The 22,178-nt window shown below is 54.1% G+C and overlaps 1 protein-coding gene across 1 annotated transcript; it reads left to right on the top strand.

Moving 5' to 3' along the window:
* Positions 1 to 8,743: 8,743 nt before the first annotated feature.
* On the top strand, positions 8,744 to 19,665 carry LOC144119977 (uncharacterized). The gene is made up of 2 exons (XM_077652467.1): positions 8,744 to 8,769; positions 16,872 to 19,665. Exons 1-2 carry the CDS (start codon positions 8,744 to 8,746, stop codon positions 19,663 to 19,665), a joined length of 2,820 nt encoding a protein of 939 aa, XP_077508593.1.
* Positions 19,666 to 22,178: the final 2,513 nt, after the last annotated feature.

Here is a 22,178-nt window from a genome sequence, read left to right as displayed (position 1 = left end):
GAAGGAAGGAAGGAAGGAAGGAAGGAAGGAAGGAAGGAAGGAAGGAAGGAAGGAAGGAAGGAAGGAAGGAAGGAAGGAAGGAAGGAAGGAAGGAAGGAAGGAAGGAAGGAAGGAAGGCCTCATATGTTGCTGGCGCATACCCACTACGGGGGAGTGGCCAAGACACAGACTGTTCGATAACGGTCCCCAAGGTTCCCTGAAAATTTCTTCTTCAAATTTAAGATTAAATGCGCATTTCAGCATCACGTGACCTGTTCATAGCACGTGCTGCCGCAGGTGGTGGATCCCGGATAAACATCCATCGCTGCGTAAAACTGCAACAGCGTGGTGCTACTTTTGGCTCGCGGCACACGGCAACAGCTGCTGCAACCACGGTGTAAAAATATTTTAGATTTTTGCACTGACCGCCTCCCCGCCGCGGTGGCTCAGTGGTTAGGGCGCTCGACTACTGATCTGGAGTTCCCGGGTTCGAACCCGACCGCGGCGGCTGCGTTTTTATGGAGGAAAAACGCTACGGCGCCCGTGTGCTGTGCGATGTCAGTGCACGTTAAAGATCCCCAGGTGGTCGAAATTATTCCGGAGCCCTCCACTACGGCACCTATTCTTCTTTTCTTTCACTTTTCCTTTATCCCTTCCCTTACGGCGCGGTTCAGGTGTCCAAAGATATATGAGACAGATACTGCGCCATTTCCTTTCCCCAAAAACCAATTATTATTATTATCACTGACCGCCCGCCGCGGCGGAGAGCGCGCACAGATCATGTTCGCCCTCCACTACATACGACGACCGCAGCGGAGTATCTCTGGTCAGGTGTTATCTATTTTCGACATCTCTTACTTGTGGAAGTGGCTGTATTGAAATAAAAATGGTTTTAAGGAAAGGAAGTGACGCAGTAACTGTCTCGCATATCTCGGTAGGCATCCGAACCGCGCCGTAAGGGAAGGGTAATAAAGGAGGAACTGAAAGAAGGAAGGAAGGAAGAGGTGCTGTAGTGGAGGGCTCCGGAGTAATTTCGACCACCTGGATAGGATAGCGCCTGTCCTGTCGGTTTCCTCCTTCTTTGTGTCGTGTTGTTGCGCTTTTATTATTGTTAGCTATGAACCAACATGCCCCGGAGAGTGTTTTACCTGGGGAATTTTTAAAGTGCACTGACATCGCAAAGCACACAGGGCGCCTTAGCGTTCCGCCTCCATCGAAACGCAGCCGCCGTGGTCGGGATCAAACCCGGGTACTCCGGCTCAGTACACCCGCGCCATGTTGCACTTTTGAAGAAGGAGCGAATGTCCGGACCCCGTAGAATATCTGTTACGGGTCCAATTGGAGTTATTTTTGGAAATGTGGCGGAGAGGTTGAAGGTTACTTCACTTCCACCACCGATTGGCCCGGTATTGAACTACCTCCGGGATCGGCCTTGTCTTTAGCGCGTCTTTACTATCCTGTCTTTCTATCCCATCTTTCAACTATCCTACTATCTGCACGTGGTAGCGATTGTGGCTCGTCTTGAGCCAGTGAGCAGGCCTGTGCACTTTCCTTTTCTTTCTTCCTGGCAACAACAGACGCAGACTTTTGAAGAAGTTGCGGGATCCCACGTTGCCTTGTCCGGGAACGAAACGAATGCGCAGGCGCGCGAAGAGCAAAGTTGCTTTTCTTTTTTTGTGTGTTTGTTGCTTCATTGCTCAACTCATTCGTATGATTATCTGCCTCAGGCAGGAAATTAAACAACACAAAACAAAATCTCAAACGCATCTAGATTTGCGGGCAAAATATATATTTATTCATATTTAGAGGGCGCGCCGATCGCGCCGAGTGAAAACATCGGCGGCGATGCGCCGACGCCTCGGCGCGCACCTCTACTCACAAGCTTCCAAACAGACGCAGCCTGGACGCCCCTCGCGGCAGTGGCAGTGTGGGGATTCCTGCGTTTCGCGCTTGTGTGCCGGGTTTGAATCAAAAAAGCGTTTCGCGGCAACATGCCAGGCTGCTGCGCTTTCGGGTGCAGCAAAGTCACCTTTCCTGGCTTCATAGGATCAGCCTAGAGAAGTTCATGCGTACAAGAAACACGCTTGTACAGCTTAAGTTCGAGTTCTTCATGGCAGAAGGCGCGCATAGCGTAAAGTACACGAAATTAGACTGTAGCAGAACAGCTACACGTGCGGACAAAAGCAAACAGAGCGCGCTGTCGCCATCTAAAATTTTTCACACGATTCTTAATTGTAACTGGGAGCTCTGGTGTGTTAAGGAACGAATATATTTAAATATTGTCTCCCGCGCCTGTACAACGCAAGAATAAAGTGCCGTCATGAAACTATTTTTCGGGGTTTGGCTGCTTATACTGTGTTCTTCCTGGGTGTTTCTTCATTAAGCGCCCAAGTTGCAGGATTTTTTGCTGGAAAGTCAAGAAATAAATCTTGAGTATGTATTTCGCAACCAGCCTAATTATGAGTGTCTGTTACTGGATCTGCCATGCGGGACCTTCAGAATGTACCTGTCAGCTTTCGTTTTCTACCAAGCAATCTCGCATTGTGGGACACTATTGGGCGAGACACTGGAGCATGCTTGTGTCGCCTCTCCCGCACGAAGTATCAATCTTTTTCACGGCTTTTCAGACTTGCATTAACCATAAAAATATTGATAAGAATCAAGCCAATTAAAATGCTGGACGAAAGAACAGCGGATGCTTTATTATCCTCGGTACAGCAAAGCCGTTTTGTATCGATGCTCATGTAACACGGAACTGATTCCCTCCAAAGCGAAAAAGGCCACGAAGCAAAAATAAAAAGATGGCCATCCTGTACCCCCATTGAACATCATGGTACACCGGAAAGCAGATATGCTCGTGTAAGGTGATAAGAATGCGCACGCGAGATTGTTTCCGTGCGTAAGTGTGCGCAGGCAAGTGTGGCGAGTTGGTCAGCAGCCATCGCTGCCATCGGGAATCGCTCGGTATGCATGTTGCTATAGTAATTGAGGAAGAAAAGAACGCCCGCGAAGCTTAAGCACCATCAAAATAACGTACAAATAGAGGGAGTCAGGGTTCATCGATAGAGCTTAAAGGCAGGGATGTAAATGTCCTCACGAAAACTGCCGCTCAACGTGCCATACAAGCTTACCTCGAACAAAATTAGCAACTTCGGTTCTCCGAGTAGAACTTCCAACTCCTTAAGGCAGTAGCTTATGCAGATGTCCTTGCTGCATTCAAATTTTCGTCTACTTTCGGCTCGCATGTAGCCACGGCGGACGCACGCTTCAGGCAGTGTGGAAGCTTCATGGGCGCGCCGATCATTGTTGCCAGCACAAGGTGGGACCTTCGCGGTACTCTAAAATTATCCAGTGACTCTAACCGTCCAGCGACGCACCATCAATCTCGCGGAAGAGGCCGCTACAAGCCAAGGGCTGCCTGCCACCCTTTACTCCTCGTTTTCCCAGGCTTGCGTGCCGGGGGCGGGGAGGCAGGTGCCTTCCTTATGAAAATAAAAGTTGTTTCAATCAATCCATCAATCGGTCTGTATGAGACATGTCCTTCAATGCCTCACAAGGTCAGGCCGAACTTATCTGCGAGATGGTATGGCCCAAGCTATGGTAGTATGACCACGTGATCATATGACTACGACCATTGGGTACCTGACTTTGACCTTGGCCTTGGCATTTGATTTGAGACAGTGGAGACCATGCTTAGCAGAGCTTTCGCTTTTATATCTAGGTTCAAGGCATGTTGAATCCCAGCCATTCTTTAAAGCGAAAGCTTTACGACACCATGTTCCGCAAGTTTCGTCGTCTTCGTTGCTTTGACCTTCAGTGACTTTCAGCGGCTCCGGAGCTGCGCCGAAACCGATGAAGAGCGGGAGCTTCGAAAGCAAAGGAAAGGCGCATAACTGGCCTCCTGAGACAGCGGACTCCTCAGTCGCGTTTTAAGCTGTAGTGGTAGTGACAAATGTGCGCTGCATGGGTTGGCATTGATAACGTTGTGGCAGAAACGCGGCACTGAAGCTATAGGCCGTCGGCGTTCATTGGCGTTGGCGTCGACAGCGTTCTAGACTTCGATGATTTTGAGGAAATGAAGGTCGCATAACTGGCTCCCTGGCTCAGTGGACGAAAAACAATATTTTGGGGAAATGAAATGGCGCAGTATCTGCCTCACGCATCGCCGGACACCTGAACCGCGCCGTAAGGGAAGGGATAAGGGAGGGACTAAGAGAATAAAGGAAGAAAGAGGTGCCGTAGTGGACGACTCTGGAAAAATTCCGACCATTAATGTGCGCTGACATTGCACAATACATGGGCGCATTTTGCATTTCGCCTCCATGGAAACGCGGCCGCTGCGGTAGGGTTCGAACCCGGGTACTCCGGATCAGTAGCCGAGCTCCCTACTCACTGAGTCGCCGCGGCAGGTCAGTGGACGCCTCTATCGCGCTTTGAGGTACGTGGTGGTGGTGAGAGAGAGAGATGTGGGCTGCATGCGTTAGCGCTGACAACGTTTTGGCAAACACGCGGCACTGCAGAAATAAGCCGCAGCGTTTATTGGGTGAGCGACCTCTCGAGACCAACCATTAACGTACACGCTGCGGCACCGAACGATCGCGCAACACCTGCATTGCAGGTGTTGCATTACGCAGGGTTACGCGCAACACCTGGATTACGCAGGTGCACTGTCCAAAGGTACACGCGGGCGCTCAGACTAATACAGAACTCGGCGACACAGGTCGCCCACATGATAACCAGGGTCTCTAGGAAAACACACGGCATGCGGAAGAGCGACACGCTTAAGCTCGTAACGAGCCTAGTGGTTAGCCGAATTACATACAGCATACCGTACTACAACTGCAACAAAGCAGAAATAAAGCTTACGGACACGATACTTAGGAGAGCATACAAAACAGCGCTACACCTACCGCAATCAACCTCGGCGAAGAAGCTAATGGCTCTAGGTCTGCATAACACCTTTGAGGAGTTAAGGGAGGCCCAACTCGCAGCTCAGCTCCAGAGGCTAAAACAGAACAAAACAGGGACAGAGCTGCTCAAAAGGTACGGCTACGAGGGTGCACTGTCAGAGATAAAAAGATCAAAACGAATACCCGATGAACTGCGGCAAACAATTAAGGTAGCACCAATCCCCGAAAATATGATCCGAGCCTCCACAAAGAGCGACGGGTGGCTAGGGCACAGTATGCGCAACAGAACCTAGCCAACAAAGAAAACATTACAAACACGGATGCGGCTGCATACGGAAGAACTAGACAACACTACAGAAATAGAGCGGTTGCAACGGCAATTAATCATGAGCTCAAAGAAATAGCCAGCGCAACTATCACGGATGGCATGATTGAGGAGGCCGAAGAGAATTCCATAGCCCTAGCGGCAGCAGAGGGCTACCGTGCTCAAAGGTCCCTAATAATTCTAACAGACTCGCAAACAGCATGCAGAAGCTACATGAATGGCAAAATAGGGGGGGGGGGGGGGGCAGCGCTTCACATCCTAAAGACAGCCAAATTACCGCCGAAGGAAAAACAATTGCAACACATAATAATGTGGGTACCGGGACACACAGGCATCACGGGGAATGCTGAGGCGGATAGGAGAGCTCGAGAGCTAACAAACCGAGCCTCCAACCAAACCAGCCTCGAGCAGCCTGACGCGGAACCAGTGCCCTTAGGATACTCAGAAATTCTGAATTACTATAAGGGGGTCAGGATTAGATATCCCCCACCTCACGAAAATCTCCACCAGCAGGAAGCGATGCCCTCGTAGTCGTGGTATAAATCATTCCTCACGAGAACTAGCCCACTGTACCGGGGCGGCGCCATTACGTCGTCGTGAGCAAGTCGCAGAGCATTGCAGCGTGAATCATCTGTGTCGGTGCGCGCCACGGCCCGTTTCGTCGAGAACGTGACCCGTGCTTCGTGCAGGTCAAAGACAGCGCTGTTCGTCTGCAGAAAGTCGAGACCGAGGATCAAATCCCTCGAACACTCACGGAGAACTACAAATTCACCGACATACACAAAACCACGGATAACGACACGAGCTGTGCACGTGCCGGAAGGGACAGTGAGTGACCCCAGCAATGCGAATGCTAGGCTCGGACCACCGCGTCAAAATGGTTTTCAGTTCTAGGGCGAGGGCAAGGTACATGATGGTATAATCGGCACCAGTATCGAGCAAAGGGGTCACGTCGACTCCATCAATTGTAACGCACAAACAGGAGGTAGCGCGACGGATGCTATCGCTACTCCCAGAGAAACACTGTCACGTGGTAGTGGCGTAAGAGGATCTTCACAAGTCCCGGCATCAGCGGCCTCGCCTTTAGAGGCCGCTGGAATCGGTTTTCCCCCAGCGTGGACTGGGAGAACGGCGTCCGGAGTAGCCTGCGGCTTGACGAGGGCTTGGAGAACAGTAGCGCATCGGCGACAGGGATCGAGCCTCCCAGTGGCCTGACGTGATGTGATTCTGGCGCGACGACAGGTGAGATACTATCTCATGTAGTCGTTCTCCGTTCTGTGGGCACGGGTCGTCCGTCGCGAAACCACGCAGGCCCACGCGGCGGTATGGGCACGCCCTATACAGGTCACCCGCCTCGCCACAGTAATAGCAGAGGGGCCGACGATCCGGAGCACGCCACACTTCACCCTTTAGCGGTCGCTGGTAGGCTGGCGGAGCGTGGTCACGAGGGGACCTCGGCGGGCACACTGCTGGAGTCGCGGCAGTGACGTCGTACCCGGAGGACTGACGTAGGACGGACGCATACGTGGGCCTTGCATCAACCCGGCGAGGAACCTCAGAAATTTGGTGCTGCTGTGCTGCCAGGCGTACCTCATCCGCGGACGAATTCACTCAGTGGCAGGAAAGATGGCGTATCGGGCGGCATCCGGAAGGCCTGCAGTTCCTCTCTGAAGACAGACCGGATCAGCTGGCGCAGAAAGGTCGCGTCGCTAACGACAGACATAGAGATGGAATCAGGCCCAAAGGTGTTGACGTCGCGATTGTATTGGCGGGCTCGCTGTTCCAGCGCCTTCTCCATAGTGGCCGCCTCGGTGAGAAGCTCTGCCACAGTGTGCGGTGGGCTGCGCACGAGTCCCGCGAAAAGCTCTTGCTTGACACCCCGCATGAGGTGGAGAAGCTTCTTGTCATCAGTCATATTGGGACCCGCGCGTTTAAAAAGGTGGGTCATGTCCTCGTAGTACATGGGTGCACTATCATTGTGGCTCTAGTTGCGTGAGTGCAACGCAGATTCTGCTCGCTCTCGACGGTCTGCATTCGGGAAGGTGGCCGTCAGGTTGCCGCAGAAGGCCTCCCAGGATATAAACGAGGCTTCGTGGTTTTCGAACCATATCAGAGAGGACTCTTCAAGAGCGAAATACATTGTGGAGCTTACTGTCATCGCTCCAGCCGTTGTAACGGGCAACACGCTCGAAAATCTCGAGTCAATCCTCGGCGTCCCGAGCACGTCGCCATGAAACGACGGGGGTGTTCGCGGCTGATGACAGAGGATTTGCGCCGGGAGCCCTTCAGTTGCCATGGCAGCTGGTTCCTCCGAAGACCGAGGTTGTGTCGCGCTATTCGCAACCGGAAGGGGTCCGAATTCAGGGGACGCTCCAAGGAGGCGGCGGCCGCGTCGTTGGTGGACCGGGGTGAGATCCGTGCTGGTCGGTTGACTAGCACATATAAGTTCTATATATGCAATGACAAATCGTATGCCACCATCCGGAACTCTGAACGACAAAAGATTGCGTCACTATTTTGGTACGAAAGTCGGGAAAACTGCCGCCGTATGGTGGTCGGCCAGTGGCGATTATATGCATATATTTATAGACGAACGACATGAGTATCATTGTCTGAAGTGGCGGTGCCATGCATGGCTTTCTCTGTGCGTCATACGGCCGCTTCATGATGCCTTATTTTTCTCGTCCAGCGCCATGTGAGAGTACACAAACACACGCCACCGGCATTTTTAGTAATGGGACTACTAATGCTTTCTTATTAATAAATTAGTAGAGCTAAGCTTACCGGCTCTGCGCATTATTCAGCGAAGGTTGGTTGGAATTAGCTGCGTTTCTGGCAGGTAAAGTCGGCCTGGCGCACGCATGCAATGAGGGCAGCGCTGGCACAAGCATATTTACAGATATTTCATGCACGTGACAAGCCAACCTGAACCATACATAGCTACTATAGGCTTTGCTTTTCTATTTCGCACATATTTAGCTACTTGGCTTCGCCTCTATTTTCGAGCATGTTAAGGTACTTGGATTAATCTCTCTGTTTCGAACTCGTTTGGCCACTGGGCTTCGCTGTGAGACAGCACCACCAAAACGGTGCGGTCTTGCACATTCAGCTCGGATATCAACACGCTTTCGACATTCCCATTGGATGTAGTATATCCCCATCCTTTTCCAATGCCCGGAGGAGGATCCTGCGTCTTGGGGCCTCTAGCACCTGACCGGTTGGGAGGAATGGTTTGGTTTTATGTGGGTTTAACGTCCCAAAGCGACTCAGGCCATGAGGGATGCCGTAGTGAAAGGTTCCGGAAATTTCGACCACCTGGGGTTCTTTAACGTGCACACTGACATCGCACAGCACACGGGCCTCTAGAATTTCGTCTCCATCGAAATTCGAGCGCCGTGGCCGGGATCGAACCCGCGTCTTTCGAGTCAGCAGCCGAGCGCCATAAAAAATGAGCCACCGCGGCGACTGGTTGGGAGGAATGGGAGACCGTGTTGCGCCCCGCGGAACCGGACACGCAGAAGATCGCGTCATGGACCATCACGGACTCATGAACGAGTGAGTGCAGCGGGGCCGTGCGGGGGCCCAGTGGCCTACGCACCCTAAACACTTCAGTCAATAAAGTTTCTTCCTCCTCCTCCTCCTCAACTTCCGCCAGCACGGAGATTCTACGAATATCCCATGGCGCACGCTTTTCGCGAACATCCAACGTGGACTCTTCGCACCTCATCAACGCGGCACTGAACTCCGCAGCTGCGTCTTTTGAGCAAAGGAAATGGCGCCGTAACTCTCATATCTCGGTGCAGAAGCTGTAAATGCCGCTTTATACCTGACACCCCCCCCCCAAGTCCTCTTCACCAACCACCGACACTGACGACTCGGACGAGACAAACCCCGGACGTACACCAGTCTCAGTCCCGCGACCGTACCGTCGCCGCCAGCCACCCCGGGATGAATCTTTCCTCCCACTCAGAAGCGAGAGCCCCAGTGACAGCCCCCCCCCCCCCCCGCCGTTCCGCCTCACTCAGCCCCCGGGCCAGCCCTCAAGCTGAACAGGCAAATGAGACACTCAAGCACGTCGGCTGAAAAAAATACCCTGCAACTCACCCCCTTTTCGCCCGATCCGCAGGTAAGGGAGCTGGCAGACATGGTAAAAGTACCCCAGGTCCAACTGGCTCAAGCGAACGCTAAAATTCGCAGCTTAGAATTTTCGCAAACAAACCCTAAGCTGCAACCACGCCGGGTGGCTTGCGCTCCTACCTGCGACCTAGTTAGTTATCCAAGCATGGATACCCACCAACCTAAGCGTACAAAATGCAAAACCCTTCCCCCTATTCTGTAGCAGACATCGACGCCAAATTTGAGGCCTCCGATGCGCGGATATCCTAATTTTAGGAAACCCTACTCCGGCTCACTCGCACGATCAGCCGCCTCGTAGAGAGCTGCGCTACAATGGCAGCCAACATTCAAGCCCTTACGACAAGGCTCGACACCATCACGAGCCCCCTACAGCCCACCATTCTTCCGAAATCTGCAAGCCCTCCCAATCCCCCAGCTACAAACCAACGATTGTTGTCACCTCGTCGTAAAGTGCAGCCCCGCGCGCCCATGCAGGCGGCATTTTGAAATCACCCGCCGCGCAGTGGTTGGGAGTTCAAACCCGGGTCATTGAATGGGCTACCCAGGTCGCTGTCAGCCGTGGACTGATAGCCACCTAGCACGGATCGTCTGCATTCTGCCGAATTAAATGTTTTCCAATCCAATAGAGCACCCGGCTACTGAGACGGAATACTCGGGTTCGAATCCGACCGCGGCGGCCGCGTTTCGGTTGAGGCGAAACGCAAAAGGCGTCCGTGTGCTGTGCGATGCCAGCGCACGTTAAAGATCATCAGGTATAGTCGAAATAAATTCCGGGGCCCTCCACTACGGCACCTCTTTCTTTTTTCACTCCCACCATCCTCCATTTCCTAACGGCGCGGTTCGGGTGTCCACCGAGATGTGAGACAATTACTGCGCCATTTCCTTTCCTAAAAAAACAAATTTCAATTTCGCGCTGAAAAAAACAGTGCTGTGCGCGTGTGTTGTAATTCCTCCAACATTAACTAATCACGCGCACAACCTGGACACGTTTCTTATTGTGTAAATAGTTTGTATATATTACTTCTCCCCCTATCCTCTCTTCCTGTCTCCTCACCTTTCATTTCATTTCTCCATTCTGCCTGCTATCATTTATTTCCGCTGCCCCAGCTCAGGTGCTTCAGTATCGATGGCAGATGCCGGGGCTAGCAAAAATCTTTTCCTTCCTTTTTACTATCATTTTAATGAAAGAAACCACTACCACCACCACCACCACCAGACACACGCCGCGGTGACTCAGTGGTTAGCGCGCTCGGCTACTAATCCGGTGTACCCGGGTTCGAACCCGACTGCGAGACCCTAGTGGGTCTCGCCCCTTACAATACAAGGTGTAGTCCCTCATTTCGGGACTCCGTTGGTCCTGACCGCTGCGCAGGTCCGCCGAATCAGGGCCTGTTGGGCCGATAGTTCCTGGCAGAAGAGCAAAGCCGCCTCCCAGTCCTCTCGGATAGGGGAAGGGGGATGGGGGGAGAGAAGGATTTTGCCTGCACGCCCAAACCATTTGAACGGCGAAACGCAAAGCCGCCCGAGTGCTGTGCGATGTCGATGCACGTTAAAAATAATAATAATAAACCCGCCGCGGTCGGGTTCGAACCCGGGAACTCCGGATCAGTAGTCGAGCGCCCAAACCACTGAGCCACCGGGGCGGGTTTAAAGATCCCCAGGTGGTCGGAATTTTTCCGGAGCCTTCCCCTACGGCACCACCACCACCACTTCTTTCTTCCTATCTTCTCTCAGTCCCCCCTTTATTCCTTCCCTTACGGCACGGTTCAGGTGTCCACCGAGGTGTGACAGCTACAGCGCAATTTCCTTTTAAGTAATAATAATTGGTTTTGAGGGAAAGGAAATTGCGCAGTATCTGTCTCTATATCGTTGGACACCTGAACTGCGCCGCAAGGGAAGGAAGGGATAAAGGAGGGAGTGAAAGAAGAAAGAGGTGCCGTCATACGGGTCCATCGAAATATAACAGCCAATAAACTGGACATCAGCTGCCCCGAAGCCCCGCCCACCTTCGTACAGGTCAACCCCGAAAACCCGATCGCACGCCTCTATTCAAATCCTAAATACATACAGAACCCCTCTCCCCTACCCTCCTCCGCCAGCAAGAGCAGACGAGTATAGCCAACCTTATTCGTAAGGCCTGCACGGCCGCACGCACAGGAATGCTTCTCATACTTCACTCTAAACAGAAAGGAGTAAAACTGTCCTCTAGCGCACTCTTCTTTATAAAAGGGTGTGCCCTAGAGGACAGTTAACTCCCTTTTTACTCTCATATAGATGTACTTGCGTTTAGAGCGGGGAGTGGCGTTATCCCCACGAAACATGCGGCCATAAGAGAGCCAAAGTGTGGGAGACCACCCATACATTGAGACTTAAACTACTCCTCGACCCCAACAGACCCACCCGCATGTCGGAAACAGCGTCACACGGGACAGCTGTCCAGACCTCACTTCCGCTCGAAACATCCCAGACACGCGCTGGGAAAACCTCGCCATGAACATAGGCAGCGATCACTATGTTCGCAGCACGACTTTCACAGCCACACACAGCAAGGCCCCTCGCCGCATAGTCAAGCACACCAAATGGGACGCGTTCAGATACTACATACTGAACGCACACCCTTCCCTATTGAAGATCTGACCAGCCTCTTTTCTACAGGGCGCGAAAATACCATATTCACGGCCACACAGGCGGAGGATGGCCCCACCCCTGACGCAAAACTCTTCTACATGTGGGAAGCACAGTGTAGCCTTTATGCTCACTGGCACCGCCAAAGACACAGTCGACCCCTCAAGCTCCATCTCCTTTGCCTCGAGCGGGAGATCGAAGCTTACTTCGTCAGACTGAGCCAGGAGCAATTGCATCAAACCTGCGACCGTCTTAACGGTCATGGCTGCAGCTAGGATGCTGCACTTGTGCTTCCTGCTCAGACATCTACTGGACCCAACTAACACTAAAAATCTACATCTCACAAGAACCTCACCCGCGTCACTCATGCCTTTCGAGGCGCAAATGAGGAACTCCTCGCCACCCTGAAAGTCAAATACATCAATACCTCCACTGCCCCATCCCTTGAGGATACACGGGCACTCAGAACCTCAACATGGACGTCGACATCACGGTAGCGGAAGTCTGCGCCGTCCTCAGCCACATCAAAACCATGGCACCGCGGCTGCCGACGACGACCGCATAACCAACAAGAGACTCCGTAACCTCGACGATCAGTCCGTCGAGGCACTCACGGATTTCTTCAACCAACACTGGCATGAGGGTCGCCTCCTAGACACCTGGAAGCATGCCAAAGTGATCTTCATACCTAAGCCAGGGAAACGACTGGAGCTGGGCAACCTCCGGCCCATCTCGCTCACGTCCTGCATGGGAAAGGTCATGTGACACGTTATACTCAATGCACTCCACACTCACGTAGACCAAGAGGACCTTCCCCACCCCCACTATGATCTGCTTCAGGACCGGCCTCTCGACGCAAGACATTATGTGGCAAATCCAGCACGATATCTTCGATCCGAGCTACACGAACCATCCTAGGACTAGACGTCAGCAAGGATTTCGACAACGCGTCATATGCTTCCATCCTGGCAAACCTCTCACAAATGAATGTAGGCACCCGTACCTACAACTACATCACCGACTTTCTTCATAACCGTACAGCAGAACTTCACAGTGGAGACCTCCACAGCGAGAAGATAACCCTAGACACCTGAGGAACACCACAAGGAGCAGTCCTATCTCCGTTCCTCTTCAACAATACGAGAGGCCTCCCTCCACTCCTAGAAGACATACCCACAGTAAACACTCAATATATGCCGATGACATGACCCTCTGGACCAACTCTGGCTCAGACGGGGAAATCCAAAGCTGCCTCCGAAGAGCAACTGACAAAGTCAGCGCCTTTGTGCAGGCGAACGGGCTCACATACTGCCCCACGAAGTCCGAATTGCTAGTCATTAGGTACAGAGGAGTTCGCCTGCCTGTCTCCAACCTGCAAGAGCCTATTGTGCTCAAAGTCGACAAACATCCCATACGTCCGGTCCAGACCATCTGCGTCCTGGGCATGCATTCAGAACAACACGCAAAACTCTGAGGCCATTCAGCACCTCCGCACCACAACCAATCACATCAACGGCCTCATCCACCGCATCGGCACCCGCCGCAGAGGTATAAAGTGGGACGACCTCTGTCGGCTCACGCAAGCGTTCCTTGTTAGCAGGATAGTCTACTCCTACACCTAAGGGTGGAGATCCCTTAGGTTGAAAACATCAGAATTCTATGCATGATTATACAAAGCAACGGGTATAATGGTGATGCCATAACTAAGATGGAGAACTATGCACAACAAACTATGCGACTCATACAGCGGATTTCCTACAGGAGACATGGCAGGAAAGAGCAGAATCTCCTGCGGCTGGTACAGGCCTTCGTAGTTAGCCTTATCTCGTAGCGGATTTCCTACAGGAGACATGACAGAAAAGAGCAGAATCTCCAGTGGCTGGTACAGGCCTTCGTAGTTAGCCTTATCTCGTATGCTGTCGAAGCCGCCACCGAAGCCGCCACCGAGAGTCAAGACCTTTCGGCCATCGTCTAGGCAGGTAGCCCTCTGGCTACACTCTTTCTGTTTGACAATAAAAATTTTCCTATCCTATCCTACAACTACTATCGTCTTCGCCGGAAGGACGAGGAAGTTGTAAACAGCACTATACGTTCAGCGTACAGAGTGGCAGTGGGGCTGCCCCGGTACCCCAGCACACAAGATCTCCTCCAATCGGCATCTACAACACGTACGCTCACAGAACTCATAGGAGCACACAAGACCACCCATATCCACCGCCTCTCTCGCACCAAAAACGACCGGCTCATACTTGACCGTTGTCACAATATTCGGCGCATCTTCGAAAAACTCGGCGCTGCGCGTAAGCAATCGCGCCCGCGCGCGGTAAAATAAAAAAAAACAGCAAGGGAAGGAACCCCGGGGGTTGCGTAACTTTCCACTCAGCTCGCCGGCGCGGCGCCGAGGGAGGCATGGCCGCGCGCGGCGTCGATTTTTCTAGAATGTCGGAGTAGTTTCTGCTCGTTGTCGACGGAAAGGGGGCAACCTTGTCCGCGCTAAACTGATACCCTCTCCCCTTCGCTCCTGCGCCGATGACTCAGCGTGCCAAGAATGACCTAGATTTTTCTGGACGGTGATTTCCGCGCTCGACCCATTGGGTCGCGCGCCCGGCGCGAGAAGGAGTTTGTGCAGTTGAAGCTGCCTGCCTTGGCGCGAAGAACAAACCGAGCAGGTTCTTCGCTGCGCAGCAGTGCTTCCCAGCTTTCTCTGCTATCAATATCTTCGTCGACTAAGAGGCAGTCGGCGCATTCCCATATTCTCTGCTTCCGGGTAATTGTGGAACCGCCGGACTGTCGGAACTTGGACGAGCGCGAGCAAACCTATTCCGAAATCGTTGAGAACTACAGACTAAACGGAAAACTGGTGTCACCGCCTGATAAGAAGCTAAGTATAATAGAGAAGCGACCTCATGGCGGCGCCTGCAAGCCGGAAATTTCGTTAACCCAGTATGGGCCTTTCATGTCCTACCAGGGTAACACGAAAACCAAATCTCGACTGATCCGGAGTTCCCGGGTTCGAACCCGACCGCGGCGGCTGCGTTTTTATGGAGGAAAAACGCTAAGGCGCCCGTGTGCTGTGCGATGTCAGTGCACGTTAAAGATCCCCAGGTGGTCGAAATTATTCCGGAGCCCTCCACTACGGCGCCTCTCCCTTTCTCCTTTCACTCCCTACCTTATCCCTTCCCTTACGGCGCGGTTCAGGTGTCCAACGATATATGAGACAGATACTGCGCCATTTCCTTTCCCTCAAAACCAATTATTATTATTATTATTATTATTATTATTATTATTATTATTATTATTATTATTATTATTATTATTATTATTATTATTATTATGATACGCATGTTTTGCATAGATGCATGCGCGTGCATATCCTTTGTGTAGGTGCAAGTGGCAATAAAAAAAGGAAATTGCATCGAAACGTTTTTGTGTACCGCTGCTGCATAAAAGCCTGGCCACAAACTTCTTGTATACCTGTAAACATGATCTAATTCAGATCACCGGCAAGCTTACGCAAGTCGCGCGAAGTAAAGCATTTGTTTGTTCATTTAATTATAGTTACTTGCCAATTACTCCCGAAGGCCATTTAGAACTACAAAAGAATGCCAAACGGGATGAGTTGGAGTGGGTGCACTGCTGTACTGCAGCGCGAAGAGACGAGGCGACCGGGAGGAAGCTCCCGTGTGCGCTTTCCTTTGTCGCATGTTCGGGCTACTGTTCAACCACGAAACTTCTGCACTTACCCCCGTGCGTTGTTTTTTGCATGCTGAACACGCTTTTGAACAATAAATATGGCTGCGTTTCGGAGCTCGCAATGCTACTCCTCAAAACTAGTGCGCTGCGAGATATAGTTGCTGCTGTTGCGTATCGAGATAACCGGCAGAATTTCTTGTGGCAGATATATGCGTACCGTGGCTCGAAAACTTTGCCGTTCTGACTCGAGGACAAATTTGCATGAATTCTGGCGTCATTGTCGATCGTCAGCCATGCCCAAGCGCTCATGAATGCAAATGTTTGCTTTGCTCAAGTATACTAGGCTTATATAATCGGTTTTTTGTTCAGTTAGGTGCAGCTGTATGTGCTGCGGCTGATGAAGGATTAAGATAATTGCTTGTGCTGCCATGAGGTGCAAGCAACCAGGAAAAAGCCAAAAGGCACACAGTGCGTAACGATCTCAAGAGAGTTCAAGACTGTGTGCCTCAAAGACAGTGCTGGAAGTGGCCTTAGGTCAGCATGGATGTGAACCAGCTGGAAAAGGCAGTTTACAAACAGGTAAGGAAGTAATATAGCGAAAAGAGAAATACTGGTGAACATATTTTGTGCAGGCAGTTTCGGCATGCTGCGTACCACCAGATTGTCTGATTAACGTTGAAGAGGCTGGGGGAGAACAACCGACGGATTCTACCACGCTGTAGGCTGAGCGCTGTTCGAAAGAAATACCATGCCAAAACTTGTTTATATACAGGGTTCAAGCATTACACGGAACGCCCGAACGAGAGAAAGTCGACGGCACTGGCAGATTACCTTGATCTGTGGTTCGGTAAAGCGCGGGCCGCAGCGAAGCAAGCGCAGCTGGACGGCCGGCCCTCTCTCCGTGAATGACGTCACTTCCGCCAGATCTCCCCCTCTGTCTTCCCCCCACCCGGCATTTCCGGAAGCGACGAGGGCGTGCCGGCGGAGGGAGAAGCGATTGCAACTCTGTTTGCGGATAGAATCGGGAAAAAATTTACAAACATGATTTTCAAGGTCCTTCCTTCCCAACCACAGCGTTTCATGCGACTTGAAAAACCGTTTCAGCTTCCCTTTAAGCTTCCGAGAAGCGCGCCCGCTCGACTCCCGGGAGAACACCACTCCCCTGTTCCCGACCTCCGCCTCCTGGGTCTCCGTGCTGCCAGGCGCCGTGCGGAACGCAGGGCGGAGAGGACGTGGGCCCCCGAGGGCTGGAAGGCCTACCGCAGGATCGACGCCACCTGCCGCCGCCAGGCCAACCGACGGACAAGAGAGAGCTGGGCCGGCATCTGCCGCTCACTCCAGTCTGCGCGGCAGTCCTCCAGGGCCTGGCGACTGTTCCGGTCCCTCTTGCAGGTGGCCACCAGCCGACACCCTGTCCTGGGTGCAGCCATCGCCAGGGGGGTCTCCTACCTGGCCATGGCTGAGCAGCTGGCCGACCACTTTTCAGCCAGCCTCACGGTCTCTGTCCCTCCTCTGGTCCCCTTGGCCCAGCCTCCTCCCGGACGACCCCCTCTTCCGGCAGGCGTAACCAGTTCCGTTGCAGCCCTGTGTGAAGCCCCCATCACCCCTCATGAGCTCCACCGGGCCCTCCACCGCTCCAAGCAGCGGAGCGCTCCTGGGGCAGATGGGCTCACTTTGCAGATGCTGCGGAACCTGGGTGCCCCAGAGCAGGCCCGCCTCCTGGATGCCTTCAACATCATCTGGGACAGCGGCATCCTCCCGGAGAGCTGGTCCACGGCAATCGTGGTCCCGATCCGGAAGGCCAGGAAACCCCTCAAGGCTCTTTCCTCCTACCGACCTGTGTCGCTGACTTCAGCAGCCTGCAAGTCAATGGAGTTTGTGGCCCTGCAACGCCTCTCCTGGATAGCCAGGGCCAGCGACTTCCTCTCCGAGTGCCAGACGGGCTTCCGCAGGCACCGCTGCACAGCAGACTCCATTGCCGATGTGGTCTCCTGCCTGGAGGAGGCCAAGCAGCAGGGAGAGGTTGCCTTCCTGGTCCTACTGGACGTCCAGGCAGCCTTTGACAGCCTGCCCCACTCCATGATCGAGCAGGCTCTAGACGATCTTGGAGTGACCGGGCGGTTGCGCCGTTTCGTAACCGCCTTTCTTTCCAACCGGTCCATGCAGGTTCGGGTCGGGGGCACCCTGAGCTCTCCTCGCCCCATCACCGCCGGGGTTCCGCAGGGCTCAGTCCTCAGCCCATTCCTCTTCAACCTGGTCATGGCCGGCCTCCCGAACGCCATCCAGCAGGATCGCCTCCGTGTCTTCTGCTCTCTTTACGCAGATGACATCGCTCTCTGGGTCCGCGCCCCCCGCAAGCACATCGTCTCTGCAAGGCGGGCTCTCCAGCGGGCCCTCGACGCGGTGAAGTCCTTCCTGACTTCCAAGGGCCTGGTGCTCTCCGCCACAAAGTCGGAGGCCCTTCTCGTCCACCCACGAGGTGCACGGGCCACGGCCGGGATCCGCACCTTGCAGATCGACGGCACCAACCTGCCCTGGAGACAACAAGTGAGGTACCTTGGGCTAACCATTGACCATCGCCTCACTTGGATCTCAGCAGACAATCCCCTCCTGCTCCACCTGGACCGCGTCGGCCGAACGGCCGAGCGCCTCCTGGCACGTGGGAACGGCTGCTCTGCCTCCTGGGCCATCCGGCTGTTCGAGGCTGCTAGGACGTCGGCAGTCCTCTACGCCCTCCCCCTGGTGACCCTCAGGGACACCCGGCTCAACCGCCTCGAGATTGCTCGGCGGAAGTGGATCCGCCGTCTCCTGGGAGTCCCACGGAACTCCCAGACCCCGGCCACCCTTGCCAAAGCGGGGGTGCTCCCACTAAACCTTCTGTTATTGCAGAGAGGCCTCACACACACGGACCGGCTCCACCATGTACCTGACGGTGAAGCCCTCTGTGCACGTCTCTTGGGGCGCCCCCACTCCAGGATGGGCATGCTCGCTGGCGCCTACCTGGAGTCCCTGGGCCAACCCAGCAGCCATCTGGCCCTCCCCCCGCTCCCCACGCGTCCTCCTCTGCAGGTCTTCCTGGACTTTAGAGGAACGTCCAAGCGCCGCACACCGGCTGCAGCCATCAAGCAGGCTGCTGCTGCCTTTCTGGAGGAGTGCGGAGACTCCACTCTCCTCTTCACCGATGGGTCGGTACTGCCGGCCTCAGGTCGGGCAGCTGCGGCTCTCGTGGCCCCGCAGTTGGGAGTCACCAAGACTTGCAGGCTCTCCTTCCCAGGCAGTTCGACAGCGGCCGAGCTGGCAGGACTCCACCTGGCGGCTGACCACATGGCGGCCCTCCCACCTGGTCCTGTGGCAGTCCTCTGCGACTCCCGGCCAGCCCTGCAGCTGCTGACCAGGTCTCACGATGTCGTGGCCACCACCTCTCAGCTCAGGGCCCGTCTGCACGCCCTGGAGAATGCGGGCCGCCGGATCACGCTGCATTGGGTGCCGGGCCACTCCGGCATTGAGGGCAACGACCTGGCTGATGCTTCGGCCAAGTCAGCTCACGCCGATGGGTCCCCGGTATCCTTGGCAGTGACCCAACACGATTTTGCCCGCTCTCTCCTGTTGCAGGTGGTGCGGACCCTTCACCCGGACCGGAGAATAGCGGCCCGAAAGCCCTTCCGCCGGCTCTCGGACCAGCTGCCCCGGCGGGACCGTTCCCTCCTTCTGCGTCTCCGAATCGGATGTACGTGGACGCCTTCCAGGCTATACGTCCATGGCCGGGCCTCCTCCCCTGCCTGCCCTTCTTGCGGTGACACGGGCACTCTCGGTCACCTTCTGTTGGCGTGCCCGGCCCACGACCTCCCCAGGCAACGCCTGGAGTCGGGCTACCGGGCACTTGGTCTCCGGACCACCACGGAGGACGACCTCCTGTTCCCGGTCCGCAACCAGCTCCAGGCGCACCGGGTTCTCCTCTCCTTTCTTGGCGAGTCTGGCCTGAGCCTCCTCCTCTAGTCCATCGCCCCGTCTAGCACGAGGCGTTGGCCACAAGAGGTCCGCGGCTCCTTCCCCGGCCTGGTGCTTGCACACTATCCCAGTGCACCAGGTCTATCCCCCCCCCCCCCCCCCCCGCTGGTGCTTGCACACACTCCCAGTGCACCGCGGTCTTTCCCCTCCCAGGTGCGAGCTGGAATTGCTGCTGCGGCGTCGAGATGGCGGGACCAAAAGATCCTCCTGACGGACCCCAGGCCACGGCTTCCCCCGGACATGATGCACCCTCTTCCCCCCCTCCCCTCCCCACCCTACATCCCCCTAACCCCTTCCCCTGGTCCCCAAGAGTGATGCCCTAAGGGCCAACATACGTCGGGACCAGTACCCCCTCCCCAGAATATCCCATAGCACCAACCACCACCACCACCACACCACTCGGCCAGCCAAAGACCAGCGAGGCAATGTGCGCCAGCCTGCGGATCGGCCCCCGTCGTGCTCCTCAGGTCGTCGGACTGTCGCAGTGCCCGGTGAACAAATTGTGTTTTGTTTCTTTTTCTCTCTCTGTGTTAGAGGTGTTAGAGCACGACAGGATTTTTGGTGCTTTGTGAGCTCAGAGAACGGAGAAAGAGTCGGAAGGAGTTTGCGAAGAGGTCGTAAACTAGTGTTTAGCAGCAAAGCGATATTGTGAGGTGCCCTGAAGCGGTTAATGAGGTTCACAGAGTCAATGGAATCTTTGCCTTGACGAGTTCGTTCTCCAAACATGAGCTGGAAGGAGCTAGTTGAGATCGGCATAACCGGACTGCGACAATGGGTGGACGTGGAGATAGAGAGGGGGGGGGGGGTTGAAAAGGAAAGAGAGAGAGAAAGGAAGCGTGTTAAAGAAGCCGCTGAGAAAGAGAGACAAAGGGAACGAGAAGAAAGAGAGAGAGAATGGCAGAGGAGACGAGAAGCGGCGAGGCCTGCCTTGGCGCGAAGAACGAACAGACGCGGGCTGCGCCTATAAATGAGGGGCTCCAACCGCTGTCGGTTAGCCCGATCAGCCGTTCAAGCTTCCGAGAAGCGCGCCCGCTCGACTCCCGGGAGAACACCACTCGCACAGCCCGGACCAGCGAGGCAACGTGCGCCAACCTGCGGGACGGCCCCGTCGAGCTCCTCCGGTCGTCGGACAGTCGCAGTGCCCGGTGAACAAATCGTGTTTTGTTTGTTTGTCTCTCTCTGTATTTGTGCACTTTAGGTGCAAAGATTTTGTTGAATTGTTATCTCTCTTTATTGTTACTTTGCACGAGTGCATTGTATTTGTAAATCACTTCGTATCTACTCCCACTAGTGATAGTGAAATTCTTTGTATCGTCTCTTCGCTGTATAAACTTTGTTTTAATTGTTTTGTGAACCTTTGGCTCCAACCCATTCTCTGGCTTGCGACCGGCGAATGCTGAGCACCAAACGACCAACCCCCTTGCCACTTGGTAGCTAGTCTCCGGCTGAGCTTGCCACGCTGAGTCCAGAGCATCTCCTTTGTGACCGAGACAGCTACCCCCACACGCTCTAAGGTTGTCTCGGAGCGCACGCAAAAGTGCGCGAAGTGGTGACAACCGTCTCAACATCAATCCCATTGGCGACGTCCACCCCACGGCCTCCATTCCGATAGGGGTCCATAGCCACCTTCTCATCAGACCAATCCCCAAAAACATGCCACCTGTCCGCCATATGATACGCGCCGCGCCAGCTCAAAGCCCAAGCCAGCCACACACCCTGCTGAGGAGCATGCAGTATACGTGGACACTGCACGGCGAAATGCAACCACATACGTGGCTTGTGCAACCACGCCAAAATCCACTCGTCACCCCCGCCACAGTACGAGCCCACTCTCCCACTGCGGCGGAAGAAATCACCATCGCGCTGCCCACCGCTTACTCACGTACGCGCACAGTCCATAAGGACTTCAAAAGAGCGACACAAAATACTCCCAACTCTTTCACCCCCAGTGAGGATGGAGCGACGAAGATACGGCGTCCTTAAAGGCAACACAATATGTTTAAGAATCGCATTTGTGTGAAATATAATAGCCCGCCACGTTGGCTCAGTGCGCGCAGTGCTCTACTACTGATCCGGAGTTCCTGGGTTCGAACCCAACCACGGCGGCCGCTTGCGATGCCAGTGCGCGTTAAAGATCCCCAGGTGGCTGAATCTATTCCAGAGCCCTCCACTACGGCACCTCTTTCTTCTCTCAGTCTCTCCTTTATCCATTCGCTTACCGCCCGGTTCAGGCGTCCATCAAGAAGTGAGACAGTTATTGTTTTTTTTCCCCTCAACACGAATTTTCTGACTGCTCAGTAAAATCCGCGCACAGGAGTTCCGTGCAGGTTTGTTTGCGACTTCATGCTCCCTCGTGCAGTACCTACCCGATTCCTCACAGAATTGCTTTTGTGGCAGAGTCAGCGGATTTGCATGGTGTGGGAAAGAGTGCGCCCCTTAACTTCGATTTTTTTTTCGCACAGATTATGCAGTTTCATTGGTTGTTTATGTAGTGTAGTATG

The sequence above is a fragment of the Amblyomma americanum genome, chromosome 2 (genome assembly GCF_052857255.1).
Source record: "Amblyomma americanum isolate KBUSLIRL-KWMA chromosome 2, ASM5285725v1, whole genome shotgun sequence".
NCBI lineage: Eukaryota > Metazoa > Arthropoda > Arachnida > Ixodida > Ixodidae > Amblyomma > Amblyomma americanum.
Note: the sequence above shows the minus strand (reverse complement) of the source record. Positions and strands in the feature narration are given on the sequence as shown.